Raw genomic sequence first — 10,142 nt, 5'->3', positions numbered from 1 at the left:
GTTAAGCTAATATTTAATTTAATTTCTTTTAGGTGATTGAAAAGTGCAAGCTGATTTCTAAATTAATTGACTGCTGGAAGCACAACTCCGACACAGAGTAAGTATTAAATACATATTTTGTACGGATCAACGATTTTACTAACTGCATTTAACTTATTTATTTTATTTTATTTTTTTAACTAATAGATCAGCTGAAAAAGGTCGTCGTCTCGGTTATATGGGACATTTAATAAAAATATTCAAACATATTGCGAATAGTATATCAGAATCTGAACATATCGGTGCCTTAATTGAGAGTAATTTACGTGATGAGTTTGAGCTAAAATTGTGGCAATCAATAATAAACCCAACCGATGGTGATCTTACAAAGGCCTTAGCCACACAAAGCAAAATGTTAGCGAATTGTAACGCCCACGAAGCGGGTGACTATAGTCAACATTTACCAAAAGATTTTCTGGGTGATAATTCTACTTGGGACTATGTAATGTCATCGAATGTGATGTCAACGAATATGATGTAAGTTCTATATAAAAATGATTTTTCATTTATATCTATTTATGATTGATTATTGAGAACTTTTTATTGCAGCAATAATCTTGGCTTCAGCGACCCAGGCTCAAACGTAAGTTATATCTAATTGGTGCAAGTGTTATAAACACAATTCGTGTGCCTAGATGAAATATTTTTGTAGTATTCGTCCGATGAAGGCAAGAGACAAACAAGTCGTTGCTTTATTTTAAATAAAAATTTGTAATTGCATTGCATAGTCGAGTCGCAAATTAGTAATTTCTATAAAACTAAATGATTCTAACTATTCATGAAGTTTGTTTATTTGTTTTTCTAATAATTGCATGCAATTTAAGTTATTTAGTTTATTCGAAATATGTGTGTATATTTTCCATTAAAAAATATGATTGCTTTGCGACTCAGAATATGCAGTGCATCCAGCATTTGTGAATTAGTATTTTAGTGAAGAGAGTTTTGTAATTATGCACAGGCACAGTTAACACATATTAACACTTTATTTTCATTTCATTTTGTAATATCACTCAGAACACTTTACACAGCCTGCTTTTTTGATAGTCAATAAATACGCTTAAACATTTTTAAACATAAAACCTCTTGATATTTTAAACCACTTATTCTCAAGTCTCCGATCGGTCGTTAGCTAACAGCGTTTTTTGAACTGCTATTAACTTCAATTTCGATCTTATTGCGAAAAAGTGCGAGAGAGAAAAAGTAGTTTATCCATTTTATAATCACTGTAGCTCTATGTATGTATGTATGTATGTAGCTCTATGTAACCATTTCACTTTCATCACTATCTGCTATCTTTGTCTCTATATTTGTCGTGTCCTGAACGCAATTCGAAAACGTGTGCCAACCACCACATCACTAAATCAATCAATACGACAGGACATAGTTTTTGCGCTTGAACATGACATCTATCGCAATAATCTGCTCGAAAACGATGATAACGCCGAAAACGACCTTAATTTGTTTCAGTTTGGTCGCAATATCGACGACGATGATGACGACGACGATGAAAACAACGCTGGCGGAGATGGCAGCGGTGTTGTCGGCGGCGGTGGCAGCAGTTCTTCGCTTTTCGGCAAGAATGCCGTTTCAACATCCGCACTACAAGCATTCGGCGTAACTAATAATCCATGGGACCACATGGATCCTTTCAGTGATCTAACTGCAAATAGCAATTCAACACCTTGGGCAGCTGATTTCAATACGGATAATTTTGCTGATTTCGATTCGCATTTCAGTTCATTCACCAATGATTTGGGTGAGAGTTTAGTTAGTGCAGCAACCATTAGCACAACACCTGGCACAACATCGCCGCCTAAAGAGAATAGTAACAACGATGATGATGCTAGCAATAATGGGGGAAGCAGTGACGGCAATCAATTGCAGCCAAATGCGACAGACAACGGCACAACGCTGAGTGCGATTGGTCGGATTGCGGCTTCAACTATAACAAGCGATGACGACAAATCCGAAACAGGCTACGATGATAATGCAAATGTTGAGAAAAGTGTAACGCTGGAAACGCAAGAAATTGGCGAATTCGCTGATGGTACAGATGCAGCAGACGATTTGGATGTCTCGAATGAGAAGGCGTTGGCCACTTCGCTGGTGCGTACACTGCAATCGGTTATGCAGGATTCAGAGGATGACTATGAGGATGATGAAGGCATGTGGACGAAACCGTTAGGCGGCAGCGCGGTGGATGCGCACGATGACGATGAAAGTGACGAAGGCGAACCTAAATCCGACAATGAACTGCGTTTCACCAATGGCCCAAGTAGCAAAGATCTTCAAGAAAACGAAAATTCACATAAATTGTAAGCGCTTTTTCCCGTCTCCTTATTTCACTTTCTTCGATTGCTCTATCATTAAACGCAACAATGCCTGTGCCAACTCCCGAGACTATATACATATTATATATATATATATATATATATATATATATATTCAAATAACACACGCACTCGTTGCTTTACAAGATTAGATCGTTGAGTATTTAGTGCGACAATTTCCTAGCGAAGAGGCGGAGCGTAGTTCCAATTAGTTATGTAAGCATGTGTATGGGGCAGGACCCCGTATACATATTGTGAATTTGAGTAAGAAGTATTGAGTGTCAAAGCATGAATTCACTTCAGTGGTATTTGTGGAAAATTGCAAAGTTTTTGGTTTGTTATTGAAAAAAAAAAAAAATGTGTAATAGCACATACCGCAGGATTTTTAGGATAATTTACTTTTTCAGCGCCTTTCAATTCCCTTGCCGTGTTAAAATATGTTCTCACTTGCCCGCCAATTGCTATTGAAGCGAAGGATGCGAAATAAACTTCATTAGCAGTAAAAATCTGAACAAATAAACGCCATATTAACAGGTTAAAGAATATTTTTATTTTGATTTTTCATTTTATTTGGTATTCAACTTTCGAATCACAATTTTTTGTTTGGTTTTTGGCTACTAAAAAGGTCACATAATTCGCTAGATGCTCTATTACCGAATAATTCCAAGATGCTTTATTACCGAATAATTCCATGGTATCAAGAGTCTAGGTTGTAACTCCATCAGTGGATGCACAATGAGTGCAGAATAGCCTCTATTGAGGGCAAATTAAATTTGACCCTACTACATTATGCCATTTTTTGGGAATCTATTTTTTCCGATTCTCCATAAGAGTGCTCTCTGGTACTTCCTTTCAAAAATTAACGCGATATTTTTTATTAAAATACAAGCATAGCTAACTTAAAATAATACCTTTAGAAATATGATGATTTCCTGCAAACCATAAACTACAAAACAAAATACAGGGGTAGTCACTCGAAGTGTTACCAGTTAAAAATGCTATAATTTTGTCTATTTTGCTTTTTTTTATTGGAAAACATTAGTGCATTATAAGAACTAGTCAAGGTTTAAACAAAATGTATTACTGTTTGATGTAGCCATATTTGGCGCTGATAATAGCAGCTTGTCACAGAATGCACAAATGTGGTATTTTGCCCCAGTGGCGGCGGGAGGAAATCTTCAAGGTGTTGATTGTCTTATATTTTTTAGCAGACACTTTGGCCTTGAGAATGGACCATATGGAAAAATCCTTTGGGTTTATGTACTGGGAATAGGGTGGCCATGGTGGCGTTGAATTTCGCAAGCTTTATGCGATGGTGACGATTCTTATTGAAACGTCCATAGATTTCTACCGAATTATTTTCGTGCCCAAGGTAACAAAGCATTGTTTCAATTCTTTTCACGGTTAGACTCGTTGATTTACCATTACGTCTTGTTCAATATAAAATTCCACCAGACGACATTCGTGCAACATGTGAAGCATTCCCGTACAGAGTCGATGATATCATTCGCGCTAAAGACGGCTATATCGAACAGTAATACATTTTTCTTAAACCCTAATCTCGAGATTGTGTTTTTCTTGCTTCCAAACGTGGTTTCGATGGTATTAATCGCTGGTGGTAATTCAATAATTTACCTTTTACCAAAACCTTTTACAATATTGTGCTCAGCCAGATGGCTCGATATACCTATAAAAAATTCGAAGAAATTTACTCCATATTTCGTGAATTTTAGTTTGCGACTCCTAAAAGTTGTAAAGGAAGTAACAGAGATCATTTGACCATATTCCTTGTTTGTGCAAGGGAACCTTCATACTAAAGCGTCATGTAACAATGCCTATGATTATTCATAACNCTAAAAGTTGTAAAGGAAGTAACAGAGATCATTTGACCATATTCCTTGTTGTTTTCTTCTTTCGATCGAATATTTTTATACTGTATCCCCAAGTAAACACTTTGCCTGGCGCCGCCAATGATATTTGCTAAATGATGCTTCATTAAAGCAAAACCATATCATATCATGCAGTTGTATGGGAGCTAGAAGTTATAGTAACCTGATCTAGATGATTTCTGCTGTATACTTTTTATTATTGACAAGTGAAAAGGCTGCTAAATTTTATGTTTTTAGCTACTTAGGCGAAGATATCTGAACTATCTGTATTATAAAAGCTATATGTTGTGGCAATAGGATTTTCTAGATTTCGGCAACTGATTAGTAAATAACCCAATATACACAAAAGTAAGCATTTTTCCAATCTTTGAGAAATTCTTGTTTCTCAAGTGGATGTACAACATTTTTATCCCACATNATATGTTGTGGCAATAGGATTTTCTAGATTTCGGCAACTGATTAGTAAATAACCCAATATACACAAAAGTAAGCATTTTTCCAATCTTTGAGAAATTCTTGTTTCTCAAGTGGATGTACAACATTTTTATTCAAAATTTTTCTAAGTTTTGATTAAAAGTTGAATAAAGTTTGCATTGTTTGTAAATTGATAACGAAAGCTTTTTTCAAGTGGGCAACTCAGATTATTTTGCATGCCAAATAAGTGTTCTTTTTTTGAGAATGGTTTGGTAGGATGGTCTGTAGGATTTCGGTTCGATCCCTGGTCTGAGCAACATCTAAAAATAGCAAACACTTAGCGAAAGTGTAAGTGCCAAATACTTATTTTATTTATTTAGAATTCACCAAATCGGTGTCTTTTATTTATAGATAGGCTAGTTTCATTTTTTTATAGAAAGGCTAGTCTGGTGCTCACGTCGGCATTCATATCGTCGTTTAAAGTACAAAACTGCGTATCGTGCTTTTACAAAACCTCGTAACTAACATTTGTGCCAAAAAAGCTAAAAAGAGAGAACCGTTTTGAAATAAGACAAGTTTTACTCTCTTCTATAAAATTTTGGCAATCTCTCATACGAGGTTTTGCATTTTCTTGATACGCGGTTTTGTACTTTAAACGACGATATGTATGCACGCAGTAAACTCAGTTTAAGGTAAATCAAATTTTGTTTTATAAAGGCGTGATTTCAAATCTTCACTGATATAGCAGCCAAGTATATATACAAAGAAGATTTTATTATAACAGCATACAAATTGTACAGTTATTTTCGGGACAGATGTAATCTGGATCGTTCCGTTTGTAGAAAGTCGGGTCTACTGTCGTGGGTACGTCAACAAATTTCCTACTTAAATTTGTGCGCCTTTTATTCGTGGAGATGTTGTAGTGTGCTCTTCGTTAGTTTTTTTCATACATTAGTCCACTTAAATACATATGTACATAGTTTACTTGGTTATTTGCTAAAATAGTACCATATTAAAAAAAATTAAAAAAAGGATTAAAGACATGTGTAACTTTTCAGTAGTAATGGTTTTTTTGTTAGTTTTGGTTAATTCTTCCGACAGGTTGGGACTGTGATTTATTTTGGAAGTAATTTCCATCATTCCTTACCAAGTTTGGCTTTGAGACAAACTGGTTTCGCCGTTTTGCCATCTTCAGTGTCATTTGTAGTTGGATGGCACCTGGGACCGAGAACAAAAGGTATGATCGAAATCAAATGTCACTCCCGTGTTTTTTTTCCCACGAACGCTTAAAAAAATAAACCGAAATGATAACAAAACCTTCGGAAATCTTTTTACAAACAAAACCCTGTGGAAAGTTCCCAAAGAGAACAAAATGCGAATAATACTTTCCGGAATACTTATAAGAGAGCAAATGGCAACAAAGTCCCCTGAACGTTCTGGCAAAGAACAAAATGGGAGCAAAAGTCTAAAGAACTTTCTCTCGAAGAACCATTTGGGAACTAAAGTCTCAAGAACGTTCTGCCAGCGAACGAAACGGGAACAAATTTTCTCTGAACTATTCGCGAAGAATGGAAGCGAGAACTTTATTATTTACATAGCGTAAATCAGTTAGAAATATTTGCATATTAGAACTAATCAAAAAAGAACTGAAAGACATTTATGCAAATAAAGTCAACGAAAGACTTAAGACACGAACTTTTCTTGCACAAAAAATGAGAAATTGTTCCATGAATGGGAACGTTCTTGACTGCATTTTGTTGGTTAGGTTTCCTTTAGTTGTTTTTGTTGAGCTCTAGGCCAAGAACAAATAAAATAATGAGATGTCTTATATTCCTTTTGTTTATTATTTCCGATGTTTCGTCTATAATCTAAAGGCATCTTCAAGAAATGTTGACTTTGCCTGCATGCAGAACTAAACCAAAACCGGAACGCGTTCTCGGTGGCACAGAGCCGAAACCGGGTTTTTTGTAGTGGTTTTGAGTTGTGTATTTCTGCCATGAAAAATAGCTTCTCTTATAAAAATACAATCGCCGTTCGGAGCCGGCGTAATATTTTTGGAGTCTTATACGGCTTTCCCACGGCACCCCAATTACGTAGTTCGCTCTCTAATTCGCCATACAAAACTTTGAGTTTTGTCATTTGTTGTTAATACAGATCCAATTACCATGCGAATTACGAACAAATCGGTGCCGTCTTTAATTTTTATCGGAAATGTAACGAAACTAGCTCACAAATCAAAACTTGCATTTTTTTCTGAGTACGAAAAATAAAGTTTATAAATATGTACATCCCTAATTTAATACGGAAACTTATAAATTTTTAGGAAGAACCCACATTTGGCATACATTTTGCAGCGAAGAAAACATCATCAATAACTTCATCGATACAAATATGTAACAACTTAATCGATCCAATCGATATTTGCATCGAAAATTACTATTTTTTTATTTCGATTACCAGCCTTGTCCTATGAAAACGAAGCAAAAACGATAACGTCGGCAAAACCGTTGACCTTATCACATTTATCGGGAATATAACGGTATTCTCCTGGTTTTAACCAAGATAGTAACGCCATAGAAACAGCCTTTTTCTCATTGTTCAGCACTAAATTCGCCATTTCAATATATTTGAAGAATGTGAATTTAGGTACTAAGCGACGATAACAACCTAAATAGGTCCGAGTTTTTTACGTTTGGGACGTTAAAGATTTCTATAATTTAATTATATATGTTTTCTAATTAATCGCCAGTTAATTTTTATTTTTGTTTGAACTTCCACATTCGACTACTTGCGATTATTTTGCGACGAAGCCTCGGACCTGTCAGGACGCCGAAATAGAACTTGCAAAGTATTCCTTCTGCGAAGCCCGAACTCTTGCAGTTAAACGCCTGCAGAGCCTTCACCCAGGCACGTCATGGATCTCGAAAAACCTGATTTAGCCATGTGCATGCCGTCCGCTTAAAACAGAAAGACTACAGACAGGCCTTAAACCGCATTTATCGAGAGCTTCAACCAACACCTTCGTGAATAGCCCGCTCTTTGAATGTCGATGTCGGAGAACAACCACCACTGTTCTGGATATTATAGCAAGCTAGACTCTTACTAAACAAGAATTATGCCAATTTTTGGAAATGTGCCCTCTCCTCCAATGGTCCGATGTCACCCAGATTGCACGTTTCCTGGACCTATCCTTAGTTATGATTGACGACAACACTTAATGGATTCATTGATTATATGAATATAGTCGGATCCTTATGACGATGACGTCAGCGCTGCGTAGTCAAGACCGTAGAAATTCAAAATAACTTGCCTTACTATTTGCGAATAAATTTGGGAGGGTTGGTATGAGCATAGCGTTTGGTTTAGGACGACTTCTTACTATACTCGTTCGGCTTGCAGTCGAAATTTTCTCTGCTTTTCAAATATCAAACATTAAAAAATGCATTGGAACTATTGCTTTTGCCTCTACGAAGCAAGAATGTGATGTTTCTAACATATAGTTTTTTTTTGCTATCGATTACTTTCAGAAACAAAACTGATGATGATGACTCCAGCACAATTGCAACGGCGCATATCAACGATATTGAAGTTAGTGAAAATATTAAAGGTGCCGCTGCTGCTGCGGCTGGAGGCGACATAAAACGCACAAACAGTTCCACATCGCTGAATGCGGGCACCAGCAATGATGTGGCAGCGGGTTGCAATACCGCAGCGGTGCCCAATGCAACTGCAACAACGACAACACCGGCCAGTAATGCTGTTGAAATTGTGCCAACAACAACCTAAATGAAATTGTGCTGGCACATAAAAACTAATGCAATGCAAGAAATGCATGCATACATACATGCATACATACATACATATGTACATACCTATGTACAAACATGCGCATGAATGTATGTAGTATGTAATACGTATCCACTTACATACCTATAAGTATATACAAATGTATATGTAAGTATAATAAATGAAAACGCTCAAAGACACGCAATCACACTGCAAAATGTAAAAGAAAAACTTCTTTTGACGCGCAAAAAAAAAAAAAAAAGCGTCATGCCAAAGGTTGAGGTACCGCCCATGTATAAACTTAAATACTATGTACTATTTAGTAATAAATCAACTAATATGCATACGATACATTCATACATATAAACATAATCAAGTACAAGCACGCAAAAGTACTACCACATTGCCGCTACACACCAGAGGTATTCTTAAAAAAAAAAAAACAAAAACGAAAATTTGTCACACATACTACTTATATATACACCCCAAAACAAAAAAAAAACACAAAAAAAAAAAACTTAGCCATTTGTGTATAATCTGGAATTTAAGTATATAAAAAATATATACATACATGCATGCATACAGATGTATATGTATATGTAATAGTGTACTTAGGAAAGGAGAAAGAAGTATAAGAGCGCTTGTTGCAACAATTTGGTGCAGCAGGAAACGCACTTGTTGCAAGCACACAAAGTTTTTTCAAGCAGATAACAGACACACCCACACACACACAGCGATAGTGCAGCACTGCATTGCACTTTGCGGTAAGCTCCTCGTTTGAAACGTTTGTATGTTTGAAATATGGAAAAACAATGTTTGTAAAATATAAAAAAAAAATGTTATGGAATTATTGGAAAAAGCGCACTAACGATTTTGTATTGAAAAAACAATAAAATAAAATAAAAATTATAAAAATAAAACAAAAAACAATATCAAAATTATAATTTAAAACATTTACGAAAAATTAATAGTGCAAGTATGCTAATCTTTTATATTATTTGCATTAATTTAACTTTGTATGTAAGTTTTTGTGCAGTGTTGAAATTAGCAAGTGTACGAATGTGACCCAATCATGATGATGATCAAAGTACCTTTTGAACTAATTTTGCCGTCAAAGTGTGAAATTGAAATTTTACTTCCCCTAGCGCACACGCACCAAGCGCTTTTTGTGTCACTTTTTGGCGATCAATTTCGAAAATAGAACTTGCATAGGCTGACTGCAACATAAGGCATGCCAATCCGAGTAACGACAAAGGGTGTATGCAGGTGTAAACTTGTGTTGAAAGTGCTTAAATATATAATTTTACAGAAAATAAGTTGAAAATTCATCTGTCACAGACTAAAACAATAACTGAAATTACTATTGGCTATAAAAAAAAATTAAATTTCCTTTGAAAATAAAAGCTTTAATTAAAAATTAGAAGCTGATTTGGATCATTTTGCTTGTGAATATTTGATTTTTTTGACCTGTGTGATGCAATAAATTGTTTAGTGGAAAAGGAATTTTGGAACATTAGATATTTTTAATACTAAAAATTTGACATTTTATTCAGTGTTTCGAGACTTTCGATGTTTTTGAGTCTATGCACTAAAAAATATCATTAAACAATTTTAAAATTTATCATCCCCAGTTTCACCAATGAATTTTAAAATCGATCAGACTACTAAAATTTAAAATGAAAAC

At 35.3% G+C, this 10,142-nt stretch overlaps 1 protein-coding gene across 1 annotated transcript in view; it reads left to right on the top strand.

The window, feature by feature from the left end:
* The window catches only part of LOC108371673 (serine/threonine-protein phosphatase 6 regulatory subunit 3-like), a 15,069-nt gene extending 5,241 nt beyond the window's left edge, over positions 1 to 9,828 (top strand). Inside the window, exons 2-6 of the mRNA XM_017627278.1 lie at positions 33 to 97; positions 187 to 516; positions 589 to 622; positions 1,417 to 2,354; positions 8,200 to 9,828. Of these exons, the coding sequence (XP_017482767.1) occupies positions 33 to 97; positions 187 to 516; positions 589 to 622; positions 1,417 to 2,354; positions 8,200 to 8,458 (1,626 nt within the window). The 3' untranslated portion in view covers positions 8,459 to 9,828. The remainder of the gene's footprint in view (positions 1 to 32; positions 98 to 186; positions 517 to 588; positions 623 to 1,416; positions 2,355 to 8,199) is intronic.
* The last annotated feature ends 314 nt before the right edge of the window (positions 9,829 to 10,142 follow it).

This window comes from Rhagoletis zephyria, unplaced genomic scaffold (assembly GCF_001687245.7).
Source record: "Rhagoletis zephyria isolate East Lansing unplaced genomic scaffold, Rhagoletis_zephyria_1.1 Rzeph_scaffold_05142, whole genome shotgun sequence".
Lineage (NCBI taxonomy): Eukaryota > Metazoa > Arthropoda > Insecta > Diptera > Tephritidae > Rhagoletis > Rhagoletis zephyria.
Note: the sequence above shows the minus strand (reverse complement) of the source record. Positions and strands in the feature narration are given on the sequence as shown.